At 42.0% G+C, this 26,992-nt stretch overlaps 1 protein-coding gene across 1 annotated transcript in view; it reads right to left on the bottom strand.

Annotated features, from left to right (window-relative positions):
• CILK1 (ciliogenesis associated kinase 1) overlaps nucleotides 1–26,992 on the bottom strand; it is a 1,332,417-nt gene that overhangs the window by 103,855 nt on the left and 1,201,570 nt on the right. Inside the window, exon 11 of the mRNA XM_044064111.1 lies at nucleotides 21,947–22,149. Within this exon, the coding sequence (XP_043920046.1) occupies nucleotides 21,947–22,149 (203 nt within the window). The remainder of the gene's footprint in view (nucleotides 1–21,946; nucleotides 22,150–26,992) is intronic.

The raw sequence follows: 26,992 nt of genomic DNA, 5'->3' as shown, positions 1-26,992 counted from the left end.
GGGAGAACTGTAAAACATAACCCTCACTTTATGTTATTAATGTTATGAAAGACACTAAAGGGAATGAAAAAGTTGTTTTTTATTAATATTTATCTAAATCTGTCATGATATAAATTGAATGTTATATTGTAGAGCAATTCTGTACTGTATACAGTCAGAGGCATTTTAAATGTGAGATTGGTGGAGTTTTATCACTAACTATTTTATATGTTACCGGTATTACAGCAAGAAAAGTACTTTTGCTTAGTTGAAATGTGTCCACGCTTTACACTGTAATGAGATAAAACAGCTGGAAAGAAACACATTCAAAGTTAATATGATGATGTGATCCTGGGCAACTAGAGGGAGCATATAAAAGTGTATTGATTAAATTATACGCAAAATTAAGAGATAGTATCCCTGTTTTTATAGGGGTGGATATCTGTAGTAATGTCCTTAGTTTAAGCTACAGACAAGTTTTTTTAAAACAAGCTTGAAAAACAAGAAAAAACAATGAAAAACAATTGTAGTTCTTTCAGGTATATGTGTTTGTGATGAATACTTTCTGTATAGGAGTCCAATTGACAACAGCTTTATCAGTGAAAGCCACTTTCAGCGAACATGTGGCATTGCCCTTTCTTTACTGTTGTGTGATCGTGGAGCTGGTATATGTAAGTTAGGGAGGGGGTGCAGGGGAGTTTGCTCCTCTGCCAAAAAAATGTTTTTCATGGACTGTCTATCTGTGTTAGGAGGGTGCAGTGGGTTAGACAGGTCGAAGGACATTCCAAGCCCATCTGTACCCACAGGGAGAACCAGGGACCAAAGGATGGTATTAGGACAAGCCTTGCCTTTCCATTCTTGCTTTAAGTACCCTTGGGATTAGCAGAACGGAAGGAAAGGCATACAGAAGGTATTCATTACAAAGGCATTCGCAACCAGTATCTCAATGCATTAGAAACATAGAAATGTCCATAGCTGATGGCTGTTTTGGCAGGCAAACAGGTCAATTCTTGGAACATTAAAGTCCAAAAGACCATTCCCATCCAGAGACCAACTCAGGTGGTCTTCTACCACATTCTGTTCACTGAATTCCTAGACTATCTGAAGACAGAAGCCTGTTTCCATGCCAACTCCTATATTACTATGACCACACTACAAAATGGGTAAGAGTGGGTTACTCCCTTCCTTACTTGCTGAAGTATAACATCATAATGGTGTTGCCAGTCACTATCTGTGGGATGCCAGAGTAAAGAATGTCTCTGAAATCTATTATTAATTAAGGCTATCTTTTTTCCCCATTTATATACTTGGACCCAACTCTGATGACCATCTCCACTGCCTTTTTAGGTTCTCCACATGTGGCCCCTAACATAAGGGGATGACTGGCTGCAACTTGCTTTGCCCAGCAAAGGAGCTCATTTCTGATATACACAATAAGAGGAACAATAGTTATGTACTTACCATAACTTGGTATCTGTGTTATCCTACTTCATTACTCATCACAACTGGGTCTTGGATCCGATCCGGCACCTTACAGACTAGATTCAAGATTCAAGCTCCTCCCATCTCTCATAACCCCTTTCTACCCTCTAGCCCTCGGATCGAGTTTGCTGTCGAAAAGTAAGATAACACCAAGTAACATAACTATCCATCTACACTTAGATAATGCATGCTGAAAGGCCCGAGACTCCAGTCTCTCCAGAACCTCCAGAAACAGTGAAGGGGGAAGGATGGCGGGAAGTGATGAATAATGAAATAGGATAACACAGATACCAAGTTATGGTAAGTACATAACCATTGATCTGATGTTATCCATTTCATTATTCATTACGACTGGGTCAGAATTCCCAGCTACAATGAATCCTGGGCATCCGTAAGGAAGGACATGCCTGTGCACTGTGGAACCAAAGGATACTCTGCTTTTGGAGACCATCTCCAGCTTATAATGAGCAACAAAAGTGTGAGGAGTGGAACAAGTGGCCGCAGCACAAATATCATCAAGGACATCCTAGCAGAGAAGGCTGATGAGGTAGCAACTGACCTAAGAGAATGCGGCATTAGGGGGATGGGGCAACTCCACCTTCCTAAGAGAGTAAACCATGGAAATGCAATTAGAAATCCATTTCTAAATCATCACTTTAGAAACTGCTAGCTGTGCCTGTTCAAAGAGAAAGCTACAAACAACTGGTCAGATTTTCTAAAGGGTTTAGTCCTGTATAAATAACATCTCAATTACTGATGCAAAACTAAGGTGTGGAGGAGATATTCGCCCTTACTAAAGTGACTACGAAAGAAGACGGGTAACTGAATATTCTGGTTGAGATTACTTTCAGTAGCTACCTTTGGCATAAAAGATGGGTTAGTTTGCAAAGTCACTCTGTCCTTATGAAAAACAATATATGGCGGTTTAGAAGACAAGGCCTGTAATTCAGAAACCCTCTTATCTGAAGTAATGGCCACCAGGAAAGCAGTCTTCAAAGAAAGAAATTTGAGATTACATGAATGAGCTGGCTCAAAAGAACTTTGAGTGAGAGACTGCGGCGTCAAGGTCAGATCCCAAGGAGGGGCAGGATCTTTGACTGGAGGTCTATGAAGGAAGATACCCTTCAAGCAGGCCTTACATAATCTAGAGGAAAAGGGGGGTCCAGTACTAACATGAAACTTCAAAATGGCCACCAACTGCAGTTTAATAGTACAGAAGCTGGCCCCTTCTTGAAAAAGGGATGATAAGAAAAGAAGTATATCTGCTATTGGAGCTGAAAAGAGATCAGGATTCTGTTCCACAGCCTAAAAGGAAAAATGTTTCCACTTACTATGATAGACCTTTTGAGTAGACTGCTTCTGGGAAGCTAATATAATTTTTCTGGCGGGAGAAGCCAGTCTGGACTGTGTTACGATCACAGGAAGTGAAAAAAACATGCAGTCAGGGGAAGAGACTGAAGACTGGGTGGTTGTTCAGACAGGTGAGAGATGAGATCCGGAACGGGATACAGTATATCCAGGGAGGTTACTTCAGATTGCCCCTTAGGAAGGGAAACCACACCTGCCGAGGCCAGAAAGGGGCAATGAGAATCATGGAACTCTTCGGTCAGTGGGTTTTCTGAAGTACTTTGGGGATCAACAGAACAGGAGGGTATGCGTAGAGGAAACCCAGAGGCCAATCATGTACAACAGCATCCCTCAGGGACTGCCTCTCTGTGGGACAATCAGGGCAAAGTAAATGCTGCATTTGTTGTTCACTGGAGATGCAAACTGATCGCAGCAAGGTTGGTCCCAATGGACGAAAATCTGAGATGCCACTGCTGGATTGAGGGACCACTTGTGTGAGGTCAAGATAGACCTGCTGAGCTTGTCTGCTAAGACGTTGGACTCCCCAGGTATGTGCGATGCAAGGAGAAAGCGAATGGAAGAGATCACCTAGTCCCACACTCTCATGGTCTCTCTGCACAATAGGTATGAGCACATTTGCCCTTGCTTGTTGCTATACCAGACCACCGACATGTTGTCTGTATGAATCTTCACAGTTCTTACAGGAAGGCTATCCTGAAAGGCCTGCAATGCGAGGATGACTGTCCTCATCTCTAGAACATTTATGTGCAACTTTTATCTGCACAGGGGACCATGTGCCTTGGACGGTTTTGCCCTGAAAATGGCCCCCACCCCAACAGGGAAGCATCTGTGGTCACTGTGGCCGTGGGAAGAGAAAATGGTCTGCCTCAAAGGATATCTTCGGACTGAAGCCACCACTGCAGATACTGTCTGCAAATGGAAGTCAATGGAATAGGCATGGACATTGGATGAGACAGAATGGACCACTAGCATCCAGTGAAGCACCCACATGTAGTATCTCTATGGAGAACTGTTGCCAACATGAACCCCGGTGCTCTGAGAATGAGGTGTGCCTGTGGTGATGGAACCTCCAAGATGGCCATGACCTTCCGTCTGATCAAGTTCACTCTGTATGGAGGCAATGCTGCAATCTCTGTTACCATGTTGAGCTGGGTCCCAGTGAATTCTAGGCTTTGTACCGAAGACAGCTTCTACTTCACCAAGTTGATGGTCATCCCTAGCATATCGAAAGCTTGCAAGAGATACTGCATGACAGATACCAATCAATGCCTACTGGGAGCTGTGAAGAGACAATTGACCAGGTATGGAAAGACCTGAAATCCCTCAGGTGAGCCGCTGCAAGAGCCAAGCATTTGGTAAACACCCAGGGGGCTGTGGTGAGTCCAAATGGTAGGGCTCTGAACTGGAAATGATCGGCTCCGATCCAGAAGTGCAGGTACCTCCTGGAGCATTTGTCTATCTTAATATGATAGCAGACATCCTGGAGATCGATGGAGCACATCCATTTGTCCTTCTGGAACAGTGGCAGGATGGACATGAACAGTGACCATCTGCAGCTTTGACTTCTTGACAGATAAGTTCAGTTTGCTGAGGTCCAGTGTCAGATGTAGGTCCCCAGTGTTTTTTGGCACCAAAAAGAAGCAAGAATAAGTTCTGGATCCTCTCTTTCCTGCTGGGACTTCCTGGATGGCTCTTGTTTCTAGAACTGCCAAAACTCCTCTCTGGGTCAGTTCTCTCTGACTGAGTGGCACATCAGGGAGAACCTTCTTGGGATTACCCCTGGATATAATCTTGAGCACCCACTGATCATTTGTTATAGATGCCCAAGCATTTAGATGCAATGAAAAATGACCCCTGACTGCCTCCAGGGCAGGACAGTTGGGCAACAACTCAGTGGAGCTGAAAAGGCTTCTCAGAAAAGGGTTCTCTGGAGCCCTGATTCTGAGGATTCTAGGGCAGCATCTGCCATTGAATCTCCTTCTCTTGCCTCTGGAAGAGGAATCTTTTGGAGCATCTCAGAAGGAAACTTGTGACTTGTGAAACCAGAGCGTCTTAATTCCCCATTAGTTTTTGGAAAAGGACCTTTAGGGTAGAAAACTTGATCCTGAGTGCTGACAGTGTCTTGCCCTCCTGCTCACTGCAGGTTAAGGTTTCTTTGACTGATGGTCCAAAGAGAAAGGAATCATTTAATGGGGCCTCAAGGCAATGCCTGCACCAGCCACTCGAGAAGTACCCTCTGCTGCATTGGAGATCAACCTCATTGAAGAATTGGCAATAGATGAAAGAGTGGCGAGGGTTGGGAGATAACTTCTTTAGGTCCTCCGTCGAGACTCTTGGTTCGGCGAATGGAAGTTGGAGCTCTGTTCAGCCAGCTCCTTTTTCGTGCCTGCTGCCACCATGATGGCATCGACTGGCAGTCCCTTGCTCCAGTGTGCTCTGTCTATGGGTGGGGGGGGGGGGGGGTGTTCAAAAACTTAACAGCCTTCTTAGGAACCAGTTCTACAGTGTCAGGTTCCTTCCAAACCCTAAGCGCGATGAAGTTAATGAGCTCTTCTGCAAGGGGGCCAGGAAATAGATGGGTTTGTCTCTAAAGCCTTCATGAACACAGATTCCTCTGAAGATGGGCTGGAGGGACCATCCACCTTTCTGCTTCAACAGCTCCAGAATGTTCCCAGGCAGAGATCTGGAAGACCCTTCCCCTTCATCAAAATCTCTGTCCTCCATGAGGGAGTGAAAGTGTCTCCTCTTGCACTGTCTCTTCTGAGGTAGCTCTTCTGTAAAAGGCTCAGGAGAGGACTCGGAAGAGAGGGGAACCACTGAGGTTGTGGATATCTGAAAGCTATTTTGGGAGGGCTGATCATGGACAGGATGAATAAGCTTAGGACTCCTGATACAATGGGTTGGAGTGTTCCCAGTAGAGTGGAACAGACCTAGAGAACGTCCGGTCTACCACCAGAAAAGCCAAAGGACTCAAGAAAACCCTGTCCCCATCCCCACTAGCCAAAGCCACAAGGGAAGAAGGTGAGGAGAAGGCCCTGGGTCACACCCCCTCCGGAAAGTACTGTTCCCGAGCTGTCAAAGGCTGAAGCCCCCAAAGGAAGGGACTGATATGAAAAGCCCAAACCTGAACCCCTCCCCAGGGAACCAGTGCCGAACTCACAGAGCCAAGACTCAGTTTGATCCGATGTCAAAGGAAAAGAGCTGGTCAGGGACCCTGACAGAATGGGTAAAACTGGCATTACCAGATCTGACACCTCCCTAGGGAGAATCGGTATCTGGGATTCTGAAACTGCAGGAATCAGAAGAGGAGAAGGCAATCTAGGAGTGGGGATCTCCCCGAGCCTGAACATAAAAGGTCCATCTCTATCTGGGCCCTAAGGAAACTCCTCATCATCCTGTCCATATTAGAAGGCAAGAGGCTCCTGGAGGATCTGAAAGAGGCTGAAGAATGGGTGGATTTAGATGGAGAAGCCAGCTTGATTCCTACCACCACCCTATCCAGGATCCAGGGGAACAACTTCCCCATGCCGAGGAGCTGAAAGCTTCAGATCCCCAGAAGAGCCTGCTGGGGAGCTCTGAATAACTAACTCCAGATCCGACGAACATGTTGGATCCAACCCTGGTAGACCAGTATGCCTCGGATCTGGGAGAGCTGATAAATCCAAGGTAACAGAAGTAGAATCCAAGGGTCTCAGATCCAAGGAGACCTCAGCACCTTAAGATGGATCCTGAGCCTTTGGATCCAAAACAGTCAAGGACAGCTTCAGATCCAAAAAACTCTGATCAGAGTGTCTGGGCCATTTTGCAGTGCTGGAGGAGAAGCTCCCAGGGAGGCGGAGGAGGCTTTCCTCTTAAAATTCTTGTGGACGCTAAAAGAGTAGAAGTCCGAAACAAAAGGACCCCCTTGTGCCATAACCTAGAGCAACAATTTATTCCGGAAATCTGCCAATGCCAGAGAGCTGAATGCAGCACAAACGGAGCATTCAGCCTAGAGGCAGTCAGATCCCAGACAGTAAATGCACTTCTTGTGGGCATCAGAGTTAGGCATCTTATGCCCAAAAGAACAGTATCTTTTAAACCCGGTAGGCTTGTCTCCCTCAGACATAGTCCTACTTGCACAAAACACACACACAAAAAAAAAACAGAAAACTACAAACAAAACGGAAGAAACCAGCAGACACAACCCCCACAAACAGCCCTATAAACTACACTAAAGGGAAGGGGACAGCCGATAGAAGAAAGGGAAGAACAGAAAAAGGCACAAAGTGATGAATAGGAAAAGGAAGTGAAAAAGCACAAGCCTAATGCTATCAAAAGCTAAACAAGGGAGGGGAGGAAGAGAAAGGTCTAAACTACCTAAGAGAACAGAAAAATTCATGTAACTGAAAAGATTTCCAAGATAAATTTCTTTGAAGAAAGCTACAAGTCTGGAATCACATCCATTGTGAAACACAGCAAACAAGATCTGAGGGTTAAAAGATAGAAATGGATTATGGGAGGAGCTTGAGCCTTGAATCCAGTCTGTAAAGTGCCAGATTGGATCCAAGACACAGTCGCGATGAATAATGAAATGGATAACATCAGATTTTCCTATTTTAAAGTCTAACAGAGTTGCTCCCAAAGGTTTTTGACACACCACTGGATTTTCCTCATGTGCAGCATAACAAAGGGAGTCATCAAAACTGATGGTGACATGAAGTCTAGAGCCTTCAGGAAAGCCCTGACAGGGCAAGCTGAGTGAACAAGTGATGGTTTAGAACTTTGTACTGTGGTAAGCATGGTCTCATGCCAAAGACTGCACCCTAGAAGTCCTTCTTGATAGAATTTGTGGTAATTTTTAACTTCTCCATGCTGAGTGAGGTCTCTGCATTGAAGCGGCAAAGGTACGTGAAAGCGATGGACCCCCTGAGCTCTGCGTTCTGAAGTGGCCTGAGCCAAGCAAAAGTCCAGAAAAATGAAGACATGGATCATCCATATCCAGAAATGGGTAAATGCAGGAAGTAATCACCTTAGTACACACCTTGAGCACACTGAGGAGTCTAAATGGCACAGAAGTAAATAGGAAATGAGTGGTCCTTCGTGGATACCTGAGGAACTACCTGTGGCCCTAGTGGATATGGATGTAAAGATGGTCATCTGTCATCTCCAGAGTTGCTAAGAGGGCATCCTTACTTAGCAACAGAAAAGTACAGTTGCATACACTTACCATAAATGTAGATGTTCGAGTGTATTCACTGTTGCAGTCATTACATTTGGGTAATCTGCTGGCAGGTTGCCCTCAGTCGGCCTGATTAACAAAGTCTTGGGTCCTGCGTCGGTTGCTGTCTCTTCTTCCATGATGTCACGGGTATAAAACATGCAGCTGACGCCATTACATCAGTTTTTCTTGCCCCAGATGTCAGGTGCCCCCCAAATGGGGAGCCAAATATTTAAGTAATTTAAAATACCCAAAAATATACCTCCAAACAAAAGCAAATACACCAAAAATGCTTTTAAGCATAGTAAAGGAAAGTAGAGGTATAGTAAGAGAAAAACAAGGGGTTGCAGGGAGGGTAACCAGGACTGCAACAGTGAATACTACACTCGAACATCTACATTTATGGCAAGTGTATACAACTGTACTATGTTCTTCGTGTTTCACTATTGCAGTCATTACATTTGGGTAGATTCCCAAAGCTATGGTTGGGAGGATGGATTTATACAGCATTAGGACCAGCTATAAGGCCCTGCAGGACAGCAGTGGCAAAGCCAGCTCTGGATTTAGAGAAGAAAGGTAAATGATAATGTTTGGTGAGTGTATGAACTGAGCTCCAGGTAGCAGCTTCTAGAATGTCTCTGGTAGGAACACCTCTGAGAAAGGCTGTAGAAGTAGATGCAGCCCTGGTGGAATGAGATCTGATCCCCTGGGGGATAGTTTTACCATGGTGCATATAGCAGAAACGAATACAACAGCTTATAGGTTTATAGGTTCATACTAGGCTATCTGCCCTAGGGCATTTATAAGCCTAGCCAGAGTGCGTTTGGCTTTCGCCACCCATTTTAAATGAATTTTGCTATGCCCTTTTTCGAGGTTAGTATACTGTGCCTCTGTCTAACAGTGGCACAGAAGTGATACCCGGGGTAAACCTACGATCTCCCATCCACTCATCAAGATTCCTCTTGAAGAGAGTCAATGAGGGACTCTGCCTAACCTGGACTGGGATTTTATTCCAGAGTGAAGGGAGCCTCTGGGTTATGAATCTGTCCCTCCAGCATGTCCTATTTATTTCAGTGCTGAGGTTCAAGTCTCTCAAGCACGTAGCTCGATGGGATTTGGATTTTCTGAGGTGCAGCATGTCCATTAATTCCGGTTGGACATGGCTTTATCGTCAGGCACAGATCGCCTCTGAGCAGGCGGTATGCCACTGAGTACAGCTGGAGTTTCTTTAACCGGGCAGCATATGGCATCTGTTTGAGCCCTTTGATCCTCTTGGTGAGGTACTTTTGGGGTCTTTCCAGTTGCTGCAGGTGTCTGGTAAGGTACATCCCAAAAGGGGCATTGTACTCAATAATGGGCCTGATGAGGGATGAGTAAAGAGGCACAATGACCTCCCCTGATCTAGATGTGAATCCCTTCATGATTAGGTGGGCTATATAAAATGTTTTTCTAACCACTTTGGCCACGTGGTTTTCAAATGAGAGATTGCTATCAACTTGGGTCCCCAGGTCCCTAATTACTTCTTCCATACTTAATGGATTACCACCTATGTGGTAATTTGTGGGCACTTTGTTTTTGCCAAAGGGGATGACTATACACTTTTTGGCATTTAGCTTGAGGCCATGGCTCTGGCACCAGTTGTCTGTTTCTATGAGGCCCTTTTGTAGGATGCTTATGTCGGCTGGAGAGTTGATTATGGCACCTAGTTTGCAGTAATCTGCGAACTTGGTCAGCCACAGTCCTTCCGTGTTGGCCTGTACCTCCGAGAAATATATACCGAACAAGAGCGGTCCCAGGACTGAGCCTTGTGGGACACCACTTGTAACTGGTTTGGAGTCTGACATGGTTCCAGCAATTCTAACCATGTGGGTTCTGTCCTTGAGCCAGTTTGCAACCCATCTAGTGACATAGGGGTTTATATTTAAGCTGGTGAGCTTATCTATAATGCCTGAGTGGGGTATTGTATCGAAGGCTTTTGCGAGGTCCAGGTAGGCTGTGTGGCGTCCTGTCTGGAAACAGTCTGCTTTGAAATAGCCTTTCCCTCTGCCCCTGCATCAAATGCCACCAGTAGTTGTTCAGATTTTCTTAGAGATTTTGTCATGTTTAAGTAAAATCTAAGTTGTCTGTGTACATCCAATGAATGTAGAATCTGCTCCCCCTTGTTCTGTGGATTGGGAAAAAAAGTTGGCAAATGAATAGTCTGATTAAGAGCCACACTGGATACCACCTTAGGCATGAAGGATGGATTGGTCCTGAGAGACACCCTGTCCGCATGAAAAATAATGAAAAGATCCACTGCCATAAGAGCCTGTAATTCGGAAATCCTTCTAGCTGAAGTGACTGCTAAAAGGAAAGCTGTTTTCCAGGAGAGAAAGTTTAAGTCTGCAGTAGCAGCTGGCTCGAAAGGAGGTAGAATGAGTTTTTCCAATACAAAACTGAGGTGCCAGGCAGGGGTTGGAGTTCTCCTGGGTGGTCTTAAGTTTTTGGCCCCTCTGAGATACTGCTTTAGCAGAGGATGAGAGAAGAGGGGAGGTTCTGTGTTGTAATGAGCTGAAATGGCTGAGGCATGTATTTTTATGGAAGAAAAGGACAGGCCCTTGTGAAGCATCTCAGTTAAGTATTGTAAAATCTGAGGAATATTGGGCACTGCTGTGCTTATTCTTTGTGATTGATTCCAGGCACAGAATCTTTTCCATATGTCAGCAAAAGATTTTCTAGTACTGGGCCTTCTTGCCTCCAAAATGCCATCCATCACAGGTTTGCTGAGGGATGCTAAGGGTGAATTTAGGTGATTAGCCATGCTGCAAGAGTCAAAGTTTGGAGCTGAGTGTGCAGAATTTGGTTGTTCTGCTGAGACAGTAAGTAAGGTGTCTGAGGCAGGTGCCACGGTGGAAGGTGTGAGACATTGCGCAGGAGTATGTACCAGTGTTGGCGAGGCCAGTCTGGAGCAATCAAAATCATTTTTGGTTTGTCCTGTTTGACTTTTAGTAGAACTTTGGAGAGCAGAGGCAGAGGGGGAAAAGCATAGATTGACAGGTTTTCCCAGCTGAATGATAAAGCATCCACTTTCCAGGCTTTTTTGTGATGAGTTCTTGTGCAGAATTTGTCCAACTGATAGTTCTGGGGTGAGGCAAAAAGATCTATGTCTGGACTCCCCCATTTGCGTGTCAACATGTTGAAAATCCGTGGTTCCAGTTTCCATTCGTGTGGGTCCATGAGATTTCTGCTTAGCTCGTCTGCCAGAGTATTCAGCTTTCCTGGCAGGAATTGAGCTTGTAGTTGTATTTGATAGGTCAAGGCAGTGTTCCACAATGCCATGGCTAGTCTGCAAAGGGGGTAGGAGTGTGTACCCCCCCCCCCGCTTGTTTATGTACCACATAACTGTGGTGTTGTCTGTCTTTATCATTAATTGTCCTGGAGGAAGGTAGTCCTTGAAGGCTGTCAGTGCATTATGTACAGCTAGCATCTCTTTTTGATTGATATGAAGGTGCATTTGATTTGGGCTCCATTTGCCCTGAATGCACTTCTCTGCCAGATGAGCCCACCAAGCATAATCTAATGCATCTGTAGTGAGGGTTTGGATGGCAGGGGGTGGAGTGAATGGCAGTCCCTTGTTTTGGTGGCAGGCCTCTGCCCACCATAGGAATTCCAGCCATATTCAAGGTATGATAGGAATCATTGTTTCCAGGCTGTGACAATGTTGACTCCATAAACTTTTTAAGTACCATTGAAGTTTCCTCATATGCAGTCTTGCATATGGAATTAGAAGAATGCAGGAGGCCATGAACCCCAAGGCTTGCAGAATTTGTCTTGAAGATAGCAGGGTTTTTGTGGCCACCTGTTTGAAGTAAGTTACCAAATTAATTTGCTTTTCTGGCGTAAGGTAAGCCATCTGGGCAGTTGTATTCAAGCTTGCACCCAGGAATGTAATTTTTTGAGAGGGTACCAGTTGTGATTTCTTTTTGTTTATGGTGTACCCTAGACAAGTTAGAACCCTTTTTACAAATGCCAGATGTTTTAGAAGAATGTCCTTGTTTTCTGCCTGTATTAGGCAATCGTCCAGGTATGGATATAGTTGAATATTTCTTTGTCTGCAGCATGCAATTACTGGAGCCAGGCACTTTGTGAAGACCCTGGGCACAGTAGATATGCCAAATGGCAGTGCAGAGAACTGGTAATGCAAGTAGCTTGCTTTGAAGCGGAAGTATCTTCTGCAAGATTCCCTGATTGGGATATGAAGGTAAGCCTCTTTTAAGTCTAGAGTTACCAAACAGGCATCTTTGCCTAGCATAGGAAGTAAATGTTGAAGAGTCAGCATCTTGAATTTTGGAATGTCCAGAAATGTGTTTAGAATAGATAAGTCCAGAATTGGATGCCATGATTTGTCAGAGTTCCAGGAAAAGTCTTGAATAGAAACCTTGTCCCTTTTCCTCTTCTGGTACTGGTTGAATAGCCCTCATGCTCATGAGGGACAGTACTTGTTTCTGGGCCTCTGCCCACTGATTTGGGGGCAGGTCTGGCCATCCGTTTGGAATTGGCAACGTGTGGAAATGAAATCTGTATCCCTGGGAGACTATATTTAAAACCCATTTTGTCCTGGGTTATAAGTTGCCAGTTTCTTGCATGAAGTGCCAGTTTCCCCCCAAAGGGGCAGCTAAAAGGTAAGTGCTTGGTAAGTGTAAAGGGAAGTCATTGAGACTGTTTAACATAGGGAGGTGCCTTGTTGTTTCCAGATTTGGAGGAGGAGGCACCCCACTGTTTTGTTCTAAAAGTCCCTTGTGACTGTAACCTGGAGCCTTAGGAATGTCTGGGTTTGACTTGAGTGGCTCTCAAAGGAACTGGAAAGGACCAGTTCTTAGTAGGCCAGTGCCTACTAAATCTTGGAGGTTGCACTTGCAAGAAATCTTTCACAGTTTGCATAGATTTAGCTTTATCTTCCATCTTTTTTAAAACTTCTTCAGCCTTATGACCAAAGAGACGGACCTGTTGTAAAGGAGCATCCAACAATTTTGCTTTAACATTATCAGGCAGAGTTTGCTCTTTGAGCCAAGCATGCCTTCTTAGCACAGACCCAGTTACAGCAGCCCTGCAAGAAGCCTCCAAAGAATCAAAACCACAGTGCAAAGTATGTTTTCCAACTTGTTCAGCTGAATGAATAAATCCTATAAATCTTTATTTTCCACACAGTCAGAAATTAACATAATTTTCTGTTTAAGCAGTCCCATGATATGTTGTTGATATTTAAGCATATGAAACTGACAGTTTAAAGCCCTGATTGCCAAGGTTGCAGAAGTGTAAACCTTCTTACCCCATCTATCCAGCACCCTAGAATCTCTATCAGAAGGGGTAGGATTTTTAGCAGTAGAGGCCTTAATGCCCTTGGGACCCTGAGAAATGGTTTCAGGATCTGCAATAGGATTTTTGAAAAGGAATTTGTGGGAGTCAGGAACCCTGTAGTATCTGTATGGCTTACAAGGAGCCAGAGGCAGAGAATCAGGAGCCATACTAGATTCTGAAAAAACATCATCAACAATGTCTAGAACAGGAGGTATAGCCAAAGGCCTATGCTGAGGAAGAAGAAGAAAATCCCTAAGTCTCTTTTTAGATTCAGAGAAATCCTGACTTTCCCAGTGGAAATGTTCCCTTAAGGTATGTAAAGTTTCCCCAAAAGAAAAGTCCCCAGGGGGAGAAGCAGAAGGAATGGAATCTTCTGCATCAGAGTCCTCATAAGTAGGTATGGACAAATCCTGTTCATTAGAAGAGTCAGAAGAAATAGAATCCTGTTCAGAAGATTCATAATCAATGTCTTGCCTAGGCCTCTTAGAAGGGGTGGGTTGGCTACCCCTGATCAGAGTAATTACATCTTCAGCCATTTTAATCATTTGTTTTTAGGCATAGGGGCCTGCACATGTGGCCCAGGCGTCATTTTTTTAGACATAGATTTAGATTTTGGCCTTAGTTTTGAAGATGGCGTTAGTCTAATATACGAATCTGTAGGCCTGAAAACACCCTCAGAAGCCAGTGCCTGCACAGTGGCTCAGGACCTATCTAAGGTAGAGACATCCGCGGGTTCCATAATTAAAGCATCTCGCGACATTCCGGATTCCGAATATGTCTCATTAGAGGCCTGCAAATCAGAAGTAGCGGGTATCAGGGGCTGCGAATGCGCCTCACTGAGTACCGGCGACTGGCTTAGGAGAAGCGTCGTTGTCAGTTTTGGACCTCGACGGCCTGTCTCTGTCTTTTTCTTTGCGTTTTTTTAGGTATTCTGGTAGTTGGATTGCTAACCGACGACATTTCTGGATAATTAAAGCGTGAGCCAAAATATTTAGAAGCAAAAATATGCCGACATTTAATAGTGCGTTGATTAAATTTAGCACAAAACCGACAGCAAGGTATGTTGTGGTCATGGTCTAGGCAAGGAATACAGTACAAATGAAAATCCTTATGAGGTATTTGCTTCCCACAAGTAATGCAATTATTAACTTTTACTGAGATCGGTAAGGAGCAAGAAAAGGTTTCCCCAATGGGGTACTTAGCTTTTTAGTTGAAGACTTCGGTTCTGAAACTCGAAAACGAAAATTTCAGGAGTCGGCCGACCGCCACTTGTGAACTGCTTCTGCTTCGGGCACTGCGCGGCAAGAAAGACTGATGTAATGGCATCGGCTGCATGTTTTATACCCCTGATGACCTGACGTCATGGAAGAAGGAACAGCAACCGACGCAGGACCCAAGACTTTGTTAATCAGGCCAACTGAGGGCAACCTGCCAGCAGATTACCCAAATGTAATGACTGCAACAGTGAAACACGAAGAACATCAGGACCTGCAAGGCCAGCATTCTGAATTTTTGACCAAAAAGGAACTTGTTTAGCCTAGGTAGGGCCATGATGGTTATTCAAAGTCCATATTTCCTTGTTATAAAAACATTCTATAGTAGAAATTCTTGTCCTGCTCTTGGACAAATATCCTTTCCATGACCTACTTACAAGAAGCCATTCCAATATTGAAACGGCTAGCTTGATCTGGTTGTGACAGTCTGAACATGCACTTAGAAAGCGACTCCCTGAATTCTATTATATAACCTGAAGATATTGCCTCCCTTAGAAAAAAGGGTCCAAGATCATGCCAACTCAGTTCTGTTAACAGGAGACTCTCCTCCCAAAAGGTGTAGAAGGAGACGAGAGGAAGCCTTGAAGTCAATAATACAAGCTTTTCTCATTGATGGTAGGAGTATCTGATCATCAACCCACTAATCTGCTGCTTGTCTTGAACTCTTCTGCCTCTTCAAAACTGATACTTTTTGTCAAGGGCCCTCTTTTGCTTACACTACTCAGCCCTAGAATGCATAACAAGGGTCATTGCCTGATGGTGTAATTTCTGCATTACCCTGGCACAGAAAAGTAAAGAAAAGCTGCTTTAGAGACTTCAGTGTCAGTACTGATATGATACATTATGCAGACATAACTCATCTACATGCATTCTGTTTGTGAATAACAGAAAGTACAGATCTTACCATAAAAGTAGATGTCCTACTTTTCACTGTTGCAGCATTCATTACATATGGGATCTCCTGCCATGGACAGCTCAATGTCTGGCCAATACACCAAAGCTTTTACATTTTCCCTGCGTCGCAGATCAAGTGTATGTTCCCGGAGTAGGTCCTAAAGGTGACATAAGCATGCTTAATACTCTGAACTGAAGTATCCCAGGAGAACTACAGCAACCTCAGAATAAAGGAGGTCATCTGCATCCAGGAGGGTAGAAAAAAGAAAAACGGCAATAAAGGAAAAGATCCCTTGGCCAGCAGAGTGCGCTGAACTGAAAAAAAGAAAGGGGGTCAGGAGGGAGGGACTGAATACTGCAACAGTGAAAAGTAGGATATTAGTTATGGTAAGATTTTACACAACTGTACTATGTCCTTCTTTACCACTGTTGCAGTATTCATTACATGTGAGAGATTACCAAAGTACTGTAAAAGATGGGAGGAGGATGGCAAAGAGGTACCCTCTACAAACCCATGAAGGATAGGCCTGGCAAGTCCTGCCCTAGCTCTGGAAATGCTATCCAACTTATAATGTTTAACAAAAGTGTGAAGAGAGGACCAAGTATCAGCTTCTAGATTAGATCTAGTATCAAGACCCTTGAAGAAGGCTCCAGAAGAGGCTACTGCTCTTGTAGAATGAGCTTGAACTGAAGCTGAAAGCTGTTTATCATGAAAGGCATAACAATAGGAAACTGCCTTAGCAATCTAAGCAGCAATAGTTTGCTTTGCAACTTCCAAACCCAATTTCCTGGTATTAAAAAATAAACAAATTTAAAGATAGCTTTAGTCTTATCCAAATAATATCTGAGCCCTATATGTAAATCCAAGGTGCGAAGAACCTTTTCACTAGTAGATTGTGAAAAAGGAAAGAAGAAGAGAAAATCTATCCCTGTGAAAAAACAAAAATGGAGGACCCGTGCGAAGAGAAAATCTATCCCTGTTAAAAAAACAAAAAAGGAGGACCCACCATCAGAGCTTGAAGTTCAGAAACACTCTTGGCTGAAAGTAGCAGCCACCAACAAAACAGTCTTCTAGGTGCAATATTTCAAGGGGGGAAGAAGAAGCGGGCTCAAGATGAGCTTTTCAAGGAAAAAAATTAAGATCTCAAAGAGGAAGAATAGGTTTTCTTGTGGGCCTGATATGAAGAACACCTTAAAGGAATTGTTTGACCTCAGAAACAAAGTGCAAGTGGTGGGTTCAAGGGTAGACAATCAGAGACTGCTGACAAGTGAGCTTTAACAAAAGAATATGCTAGGCCAGCACGTAGCAGGTAACAGAAGAAAGAAAGGACCAAAGGGACCCTCACTAAGAAGGGATACTGATGAAGCCTGAGACACCAAACAGAAAATCTCTTCCATTTACCCGCAAAGGATTTTCTGGTAGTGGGTTTCTTGGCCTCCTGTGGGACCATAAGCATGTCCTTAGAAAAGTGGTGTCTAGAAGGAATCAAAACTCTATTACCCAGAGTGTCAACTGAAGAGTGGACAAGTGAAGGTGAATGACAGAACCCTTGCCCTTGTGTGAGAACATCCATCTGGTGAGGTAACTTCTGATGATTGGCCCGACCAGGTGAAAGAGAAGGGGGCAGATTTAGAAGGACAGTTTCTCTGAAACATGGGGATAGAAGAAACAAAACATTTGTTCAAAGTCCTGCATAATTTCATGTTTGACTTGTACAGTCTTAAACAGGTCAGCAGCATAACCAATAAGATTTTGGTTGTCCAATGGAGCTTCACCTTAATATCATATGGTAAGGCCTGTGGTGAAGCCAAGAGTACCCTCCTCATAAATGAATCTGAAGTAGCAACTCTAGACGATGCATCAGCTGCATCACAACTACATTTGATAGAGTGATGAGACACCTGTGAAGTGAAACTTAATAAGGAAAGGCAACAGCCTTGCTTTCAGAGTCAGGAAGGTCTGACAAGACGCCCCGCATTCAGAGAAAACAGCCAGAACATACCTGGTCATACGGGTCTGATAATCCATGGCCCTAAAGGCAACAGTAGCAAAAGTATAAACCTTTTCCCGGCCACTCCATAGCTCAAATGTCACTGTCAGAAAGAAGTCTGGAAGGTGCTTCAACAAAGTATTAGTTTAAGGGTGTGCACACTTATGCAACCAGCTTACTGTACTTTTTTTATTTTTTCTCCCTAACAGACTTGTTTGTTTTTCAATTGAATTGTACAGGTTATAGGTCACATTAAAGGTGGGAAAAGTTTTTAAATGATTTATTGTGGTCTCATTTTTTTATATCACAAAAACCTGGCATTTTAACAGGGGTGTGTAAACTTTTTATAGCCACTGTATATGTGCATTTCGAACAGACACCAACCTGGTCAACAGGAAAAGTTATACTCTTCCTTAAGAGTGAACCTGTAAGCCATTCTAAAAACTATAGCCGAATAACTTGCCGTCTGACGATGTACAGAATATATACTAGAATTGATGCTGACAGAGTTTATAGTCATTTAGAAGAAAACTCAATCATGACAATACAACAAAAGGGTAACAAAAGGAAGTCATTCACAAGAATGGTTCATTGATTATTAAATAAAGCCATAATTGAGAATTGTAAAAAAAGAGAAGAATCTAAGTATGGCATGGATAGATTACAAAAAAGCATCTGACAGCATCCTGCAATCATGGATAAAGGAGTGCTTACAGACATACAAGATATACCCCTACACTGATCAATTATATTACAGTGACCATGAAACAGTTGCAAACCACTCTGCAGTTAAGCCACGATGAAGGGCAAATTATTATGCCAGGGACTAAAATTCAAGGGGGGGGGGGGGGGATTCAGTGTGATTGTCACCATTGTTGTTTTGTCTTGCCCTTAAACCCATTAAGCTGTTTACTTAACAGATTATGCCTTGGTTGCAATTTGGCTCCCAGAAAACAAACTTGCTTAGTCTTCTCATTTAATTTTTGCAGGAGGACTTAAAATGGTATAGTTCATCAGATGAGGTGCTGAAAGCACAAATGCAAGTGGTTAACATGTCATCAGATGACATAAGAATGATATTTGGTCTTGATAAATATGCAAAAGTAACGTTTAAAGCAGAAAAGTTGAAGTACCAAGAAAATATCAATCTGGAGCAGGTATGTGATATAGAGGAACTTGAGCAGGAGGGAGTATATAAATATTTGTGAACTGATGAATGATCAACAATAAAATATCAATAAATGGGAATAAAGCTCAGTAAGGAATACTTCAGAAGGCTAAAACTAATATTGAAAACAGCCTTGATGTATAGGCCCAAGAACAACCAACTACCTCTTCCTGTTTTAGCTTACAGTTTTGGAGTGACTGACTGGCCCTAAAACGTAATGGATCGGTTGGACAGGAAAATAAGAAAAATGATTTACACTTATCAAATGATATATAAAAATCAGAGTATACCAAGACTACATATTCCACACACTGAAAGAAGTATGGGCCTCCTCAAAATTGATTACATAAATGGATCTGCGGTCATGGGACTGCATACACATCTGCTGACCTCATCAGATCCAAACATATTGATAGATTTAAAACATAAGGAGAGAAAGTCTAAGATGACTTCTTCACTTAGTTTAGCAGAAGCATTCTTGTATCAAGCAGGAATGGAAATCAAACCAGAAGTAGACAAAAATCAGACAGAAAATGAATGTGTCAAAAACAACAAAAGAAAGAATATAAGGAAACTGATCAGATAAGAAGGAAAGAAATGTGGAAAAGCCATAAATACAGTAGCATGTATACAGAGCTACTGGAACAACCTCATGTTGATCAGGATTTGATACAGGAATGGTTGAGAGGTGAGCTGAAACCAAAAGATTAAAGGTTAACAATGGCAGCCCAGGACAGTGGTATATGTACACGTTGGTTTACAAAGTCCATTGAACATGTGGGAGAAACAGATACAGGTTACAGGATACAATAGATGAGTCTCCGTGGGTTCTGTTCAAGCAGCTTTTTTATGTAAAAACACATCACGATAGAAGCTTAATGACTTTAACTTAGGTAACTTATATACACACTAGCTGTTGCATTCATACATGCTCACTCTGGGAGCACTCTCAAAATGGCACTGGGTATAGCACGTGCCTGCTACTTATATGTGCACATTCTGTATCTTTAAGAAGCATATCAAGGACTGAACTTACACTCTGTTCTACAGGTTCCATAAAAAAAGAACTGGAAACGGTCACACATCTTGTTGCTGGGTGTGATGCACTCATAGCAGAGAGCCTGTCATTGAAAGGCGCAATAATGTTAACAATATTATGTTAATATAAATATATTAATAATAATGTTAACAATAATGTTAATAATAATAATCATGGAATAATCTCTATTCCAACTACATCCCCAAAAATGGAACCCCATCCCTCAGCTACTACCAACCCATCTCACTTCAAAAACTCCTAAAAGACTTCCTAGGTAAAAACTGGATCTGCTCATGCTCTTGTCCTGGTTAATACTTCCACATGCTCTTTCTTTCACCTCTCACTCTCTGCCTCTATTTCTACTTAATTTACTTACTATACATCCACAAATGACACAACTTATATATCTCCTACTCTCTTCTCCCTCCCTCCTGTATTTTCCTTTAACTTAGCTCTATGACTCCTCAGTCCCTTCTTTCCCCTGAACTTACACTCACTGTCCTGACATCTTCATGCAATATATCCTTCCTTAACAAGTTCTCTCCCCTTCTTGGAGTCCTTTTAAATTCACATAATCCTATTTTTCCATATGACAATAGGAACAAACTGTGACCTTATTCTATACTTTTCTCTGGTACAATTCATTAAGTTTTCATGTACTAACTGCGATTTTTTGCAATAATATACTAACCTCTGTATGCATTGTGTACCTTTCATCCCTATTCTGTGTTTCATCACTTGTATTATGTTTTTACAAAATATTGTAAACATTGTTTTCTGTAAAATTTTGTAACTGCTGTTTTCTGTACAATTTTGTAACTTATATCTGGAGCTTTTCTCCCCAGGCCTCCACTGAAAATGGGCTTCCAAACCAGTCGGACTATCCCTGTAAATAAATAAATAAATGTGGAAGGCAGTTGCATTGGGGATTGTGCAAAGACTACAATATACAAGGAGCTGAGAAGTACTGGCAACACGAGCCACAAATCATGATGAAGTGTACATCACATGAGATCACCCATTGGCAACAGTTCAAAAAATAGAGGTGAGAAAACAAGACAGTAGTCAATGAAAAAAAGACAAAAGTAGCACTCATCATTGAAGTTGCTAAACCTAGTGATTATAGTGTTTCATGTAAGCGAGAGAAACTAAGCCACAAAACACCAAGATTTGCAGGAAGAAATGGCAGCAATGTCAAAGAAAGATACCCAGACAGCTCCAGTAGTAGTAGTAGCGATTATCTAACAAAAAAGAACCTACAGTTGTACTTAGATATGCTACCAATACATGTAACTCCGTATGAATTGCACAAGAAGTCAATGCTGGGCACATTGTGGATGCTGTGAAGAGCAATTTTGGCTAACAACAAAGACTGAAACAATATTAATTTCATGAACTTTAATTATAACCTGACTTAGGAATAGTGTCCATTCCAGTTACAGTATTTGAAACCCAAAAGTCTTGGAGAAATTAAACCATGAAAATACACCAAGTAATAATTAAACACAGAAAAATGCATAAACAAATCAGGTACTAAAGTGGAGCAAATATTTAAAACGTAACTGGATACAAAATTTGATGTAAGTGATTTAAAATCATCAAAAGAAAGCAACCAATGAATACAGCTAGACACAGCCTCATTTTGTTCTTTGGTTCTCTCTCTCTTACACACACACACACACACACACACACACACACACACACAATAAAACATGTCACCTGTTCTGAAATATCACACTAGGGCAGTAACACTCAGCAGCCTAGCAGTGCAATTAGTGCGCCTGTGTTCTTTTCTCCACTTCAACCCACACACACACACACAATTACTTGCTGTGATATAATAAACTTAAAATTTAAAAAATCCATGTTATGTTTTACACGTGCCACTCAGCTCTACAACATACCCATATACATGCACACTAGTACTACTAGCAAAGACACCCTACTGTGCTACTAAAGCACAAACCAAATGCCTTTGAAACAGAAGACTGTCTTTTAGTCAAACTGTGACTATTCTAAAGAAATGTAACAAACTAAGAAAATACTGACTTCAGAGTATTTGGAATGATAAAGCACTACAGGACAAGTGCATGCCAATTTTATCTGCATTTTTCAGTAAAGTTATCTTATGGCATAACTGTATTCTAAGCATAGCTACACAGACATAATCAGCAATAACTGTTCAGCAAAATATCTGAATACATGAGATCACGTTACCTGCAAGGCATTTCTTCATTCTGTCGTCTTCGGTTAAGATGCAAACTAGATTTATTCAAAGAAGAACCTAAATCCAAATCTTCAGCGTCATCCCACTCATCTGATCCTTTTGAATCCCTTTTTATGAGGTCCCATCTTTTTCTGGCTCCCTTTGGTTTTACGTCACCTACACTGACAGAATTTTCTGTCCCAACTGCAGCTTTCTGTCATAATAAACCAATAAATATTATGAATATCCAGAGTCTCAAATACCATTTCAAAAGTCAGTAAAGCCAGTGATTACATATTTATTTATTTACTTGACAATTGTTAACCGGGTTAAGTCTGACTGGGCGAAGCTCTTTTTCAGCAGAGACCCGAGGAGAAAAGCTCCAATAGTACAATACATAAAAAAAATTATGCAACTCCAATGGATATTAACTGCTAAAGAAAAAACAAGAGTATATATGCATAACAGAAAGTAACTTGGTCGGTTGTTTACCTGTGAGTAAACTCAATATAAATTAAACACAGTACAAATCAGAGACAAAGGTAGCATATTGTAGTATATATTACACAGTTGGAGAAAAAATAGGAAGATGTTTGCAGTAGGTGATCACAAGATAGAAAAACAGTAAAGAAGAGGCACAGGAACATAATGTAATATCAAGCAGTACAGAGAAGCAGCGTAAAAAGGTAATTATGGTGTAAACTCAGTCAAGTAAATAGAAAAGTAAGAGAAGAGAAAATAAGTATTTGGTATAAATACCAGTGGAAAAAGAAAAAGAATCCCAGGGAAAGCGGTGATAGGACTACTGTGGTAGCAGTCAGTATGACAGCAGTCTGTTAGGAGAGGAAGACAGCTTATGTAGGGTCATGACAGAGACAGGACCATGATTCACGGAAGTAATCATTTATTGCTATTTTGAAGGTTGCAGGGTTGGTGATGCTTCTGATATTGAGAGGTAATTTATTCCAAGCATTTGCTATGGAATAGGAGTAGAGTGATTTCCAAATGTTTTTATTGGGCTTGTATACTTGCAGTAGGTTCTGTTGAGAGCTATGAAGAGAGCGTTAGGGAGTACAGGGCTGGATAAGGGTGGAGAGAGAGGGAGGGACAGGAGGATGGCAGATGTAAGACTGAAACAGCCATGAGAAACTGAGGTATTAATACTTGGTGATGAAATTCTAGCCACTGCAGATTTCTAAGGGCGATGCACTGATGAGTGCAGTAAGGTAGGTTGGAGGCAAATCGAGCAATTTTGTTACAGGTAAGTTCAAGGTTTGTGAGAAGATTAGATTGTAGGTGTGTGAGAATGGGGGCTGCATAGACCAGTGTGGGGAGTAGGAAGGCTTGCGGGAGGGAGACTCTGGAGGCATTTGTGAGGTATTTCTTGTGTCTGTATAGCAGACCTAGTTTTTGATGTGTCTTTTTAATGCACTGTTGAGTGTAGAGATCAAACTTCAGATGATCATCAATAATTACACCTAGGAGTTTTGTGTGAGGTTCAGTAGAAATGATAGTATTGTTGAGAGAGAAGACAGAAAAGGAAGTTTTGTGGTGCTGTAGGGTAGAAGGGAGAACTAGGAGGAGTTTACTTCTCTTTGGGTTCAGTAGTAATTGGTGGGAAGAAAGCCATCTTTTGACTGAGTGGAGGGATTCTTGGGTGAGAGTATGAAGGTGTGTGATATTATAAGAGCAGGAGAGGATTGTGGAATCATCAGCATATTGAACAATAGTAGATAATGAGCAGGAAGAGTACACGCCTTTAATAAAGATGTTAAAAAGTAGGGGTCCAAGGGTGGAGCCTTGGGGGACCCCAGTTTGTACTGGTAGAAAGGGAGAGAAGTTAGACTGCCATTTCAAGGCCAGGAATCTGTTAGACAGGTAAGTGGAGAACCAAGATATAGCAGAGTTAGAGAGGTTAAGCGAAGCAAGGTTATATAATATATAACATATATAACACAAAACTATATAAAACAGTCAATTAAGCCGCAATTATACTGGCAAATGACTAAACTATAAAAGAAAAGAAAAAAAAAAGCAAATGCTAAAAACAAAAATCATATTCATTAAGAAAATAATACCAAAGTATGTTTGTTAACAAGCTGGCCATAAGTATGAGTGTGTGCTGCGGATGAACTACCATGGCAGGGCTAGCCATCCAGCATTGTAAACCTTGTATCTAGATGATTGTCATTGTTGAAGTGACACCCTGACCCCATGTGCAAAAATGGGGAAAAAGGGGTGGTGGATAGAGGGAAGGTATAGGCAAGCAGTTTAGGCAGAAATTCTAACACCTTATTCTCATAGACTGGACATAGCTTTCAGTGCACAAGAAAAATCACATTAGAAAATAAACAAAAATGTTGTTAGTCAGATGTAAATATTTGTTAGAGCCGACTGTTCAACAGAATTAGAGGAGACACTGTGCACATACTCCTGTTTTTTTTTTTTCATGCAAGTAAAACAGACTGGCAGTTCCCTGTCCATATAAGGGAACATACTTACGGTTTAAACAACAGTGATTTGAGTAATGCACTTTATAAACACACCAGAGGTGCTCATCATGAAATTGAAACTGTCAGCTCTGCAGGCCTTAGTTAAAAGGTGTCAGTTGTGAGGATATAAAGAGTGAATTATTACACTGTGAATTAAAATGGCAAGCACAACTGAACTGCAGCAGTAAATATGGCTTGAATGAGGGGGGAATACTATATATGGTTGAATGTTCACAACATCAAATGTCAATAATACCAGCAGAAGTCACTGAATAGTCACATGATCATAGACTGCTGACATTATTTCGTGGGAGGCTGCAGTACAGAAGGAAGTGAGACTTTGCACTTTTCCAGCTGTTGTGTGACGTCAGAGTTGATATATAAAGGTAGTGGTGGTGGGGGGGGACTTGTCGCCCCTGCAAAAAAAAAAAAAAAAAGAAAATCAATTTGAGTTTTACTTTCTATATTTTGAATTTTGATCATTTTAGATTATTTGTGACATGGGTTTTCAAGTCTACCATTATTCATACACTTAAAAGAGGCTACAATCACTCAAGTCTTTCTTTCTTTATTCTTTCTCAACATTTAATTGTAACTTCATTAGTAATTGTACTAAGTCTAGTCAAATATGTTGTAGTTTTTTTTTTATATATACTTTATACATTTGTGACCACTTAAAATTTCTGTTTTCTTTACAGTGAATGTATTTGCATTCTAAATATGCACTTCTGTAGATGTGAACTTTATTTGAAATGTGTGGAGCTTTTCTCCCCGGGCCTCTACTGATAATCGACATATATCCAGGTAGACTAGCCCGGTCAACAAATGTAAAATAAATAAATAAAATTAATAAAGTCCAAATGTACTTCATCAGAGTGCCTTGTTATTTGCCATTATACAAGCCTTTTATCTGGTCAAGTGGTAATTTTTATAGTATACACAATTGTTTTATTCCTGCTGCCTGTTGATCACCAGCCCTCTCTCAGCCAACTGATTTAAATTTAATTGGTCAGATATTCTTATACAGATGTAACTAAATCTATTTAACACCATTTGTTTTACTAGCAAGTGCTTTTTTAATACTTCATGAAAGATGTTGCAGTTTACATAAGTCATAAGGCAAGCATTTTTTTATTTTCATAAATTAGTTATTTTCATGGTTCCTTATGTGTGTGCCATTTCTATTGTTGATTTATTTATTTTTTGCTAGGAATTTGTGTTCTTTAACAGCTCTTTGTGTTAGACTATTGCTGCTTGTGATTACTTGTTGAACCTTGTGGTCAGAACTACATGGATTCATAATGTCTTTTATATATTTCGATAACTCACTGCACTTGGTATTGGACGGAGACACAAACAGGTCGCAGCAAGGTTGACCTCATCTCTGGAAGATCATATTTGCCACTGAAGGATTAAGAGACCACTCATGAGGCATCAGAATGGTCCTGTTGAGCATGTCCTCCAGGATTATCGACTACCCCAGAATGTGCATTGCTATGAGAAAGAGGTTGGAAGAAATCGCCTACTGCCTCTGCCTCTCAATACAAGGAATAAGACCTGGTTCCTCCTTGCTTGTTGTAACAGACCACTGACATGTCTGTCTGAATAGCAATAGTTCCCGCAGAAAGAGAGGAATGAAGGATTTGCAATGCAAGAAACACCGCTCTCATCTCTAGAACATTTACATGCAAACTGGTCTCTAGGGAGGACCACATGCCTTGGACTGTCTGTCCTGGACCTGGAATCCCTGCTGTCTCAGATGAGCTGCTACGGCTGCCATGCATTTGGCAAACACCCTGGAGGATGTGGTGAGACCAAAGGGCAGTGCTCAGAATTGATAAAGATTGGCTCACAACCTAAAGCGGAGACACCTTCTGGAGTGCCTGTTCATCCTGATGTGATAATACGTGCCCTGAAGGTCTATGGAGCACATCCAGTTGTCCTTCTACAGGACTGTATTGTGTCCATTCAAAACTGTGAGTTGGCACAGACTTGTTTAGAGAGGTGAGATCCAGAATGGGTTTAAGGTGCCCCATCTTTTTGGGGACTACAAATAATCTGGAGTAAATGCCTGTTCCGAAATTGGTCTGGGGGGACACTTTGGATGACTCTTTTTGACAGCAGTTTTGCAATCTCTAACACTGCCACCTCCCAAAGATTGGGTGGAACATCGGGGAGGATTTTTGGAAAAAGGGTATAGAATAGCCTCTGGATACAACTTTTAACTCCCAGTGATCTTTTGTGATGGCATCCCAGGCTGTTGGGTGCAGAGATAAACATCTCCCGACGGACTCCAGAGTAGAGCAGTTAGGTCTGTCCGAGAAAGAATCTTGAGACCCTTGGTTCATCGGACCCCCATTTGTCACTAGGGTGGTGTCTGCTATTATAACCATTTCCCCCTCTGCCTCTGGGAGAAAGATTCCCTTGTGAATCCTGAAAAGGGCCTTGTGATTTATGGAACCGCAACTTCTTACCTCCATACTAGTTCCTGGAAAAGGTCCGTTGTGGGGTAGAGAAGCGTATCCAGATGGCAGACAAGGTCCTTCCATCCTTTTTGCTTTGGGA

This window comes from Protopterus annectens, chromosome 2.part2 (assembly GCF_019279795.1).
Source record: "Protopterus annectens isolate FY-2018-M chromosome 2.part2, PAN1.0, whole genome shotgun sequence".
NCBI classification, from domain to species: Eukaryota; Metazoa; Chordata; order Ceratodontiformes; family Protopteridae; genus Protopterus; species Protopterus annectens.
The sequence above is the reverse complement of the archived record's forward strand: the minus strand, read 5'-3'. Positions and strand labels throughout refer to the sequence as shown.